The sequence below is a fragment of the Penaeus monodon genome, chromosome 20 (genome assembly GCF_015228065.2).
Source record: "Penaeus monodon isolate SGIC_2016 chromosome 20, NSTDA_Pmon_1, whole genome shotgun sequence".
NCBI lineage: Eukaryota > Metazoa > Arthropoda > Malacostraca > Decapoda > Penaeidae > Penaeus > Penaeus monodon.
In genome coordinates this window covers 3055374-3056149 of record NC_051405.1, presented here as the reverse complement: position 1 = coordinate 3056149, position 776 = coordinate 3055374, and the positions used below count along the sequence as shown (strand labels likewise).

The 776-nt window shown below is 40.1% G+C and overlaps 1 protein-coding gene across 2 annotated transcripts in view; it reads left to right on the top strand.

Annotated features, from left to right (window-relative positions):
* LOC119585593 (NAD kinase-like) overlaps positions 1-776 on the top strand; it is a gene marked incomplete in the record, with an annotated part of 62004 nt that overhangs the window by 53716 nt on the left and 7512 nt on the right. For both annotated transcript variants that reach the window (XM_037934259.1, XM_037934260.1), the window contains 1 exon segment: positions 152-349. In XM_037934259.1, coding sequence (XP_037790187.1) covers positions 152-349 — 198 coding nt within the window.

Here is a 776-nt window from a genome sequence, read left to right as displayed (position 1 = left end):
GATGATCTGAAAAATATGAAGATTGGTAATAGCAGAAAAGGCACTTTAAAGAAGTAAGTTTTGAAGTGGTGTGGTACGTTTATATCATTTTACCAACAATAGAGTTTTCTTACTCAAGAACAATAAATTTGAATATCCTTAATAATTCCAGGCCACGCAGCCCTGACCTTGAGATCGCGTCTTAGATGCATCATCCTTCGCAAGGACCAAGAGACTGGCAAGGGTGGCTGTCCCCCCACTAACCTCCTGGTATTGAATGAAGTGGTCATCGACCGTGGACCCTCGCCATATCTCTCCAATATTGACCTCTATCTTGATGGCAAAAGAATCACATCAGTACAAGGAGATGGTATGTTCACTTTATTTACCTGTCTGACCACTCTAAGACCTTTTGTGACAACAGTTGTACTCGGGTACTTCCGTTCCCCAGGATGACTGGCAGCAAAAGTCATTGTACAAGCCTAATTTCTCTCTCTCTCTCTTTGTGTGTTGCTATTTGTTGCCCTGCTTTTGTCTTCATACGAACACCACATCATGGAACATTGACATATTCAGTTGGTGTGACTGTGTACAGTAAATGACCACAAGAGTTACATGTGATTGATTTATATAGATAATAGCAATTATTTTGCCAATAGTAGACTCTAATCCATTGGTTTTCAACCTTTTCCACTCTGTGATCCTTGACCAGTATGTGATATTATATAATAGTGCCAGTATTTATAGGACATGGGTTTATAGATTAGGTGAGACATACTGGGGCAGTGGCTCTTTTA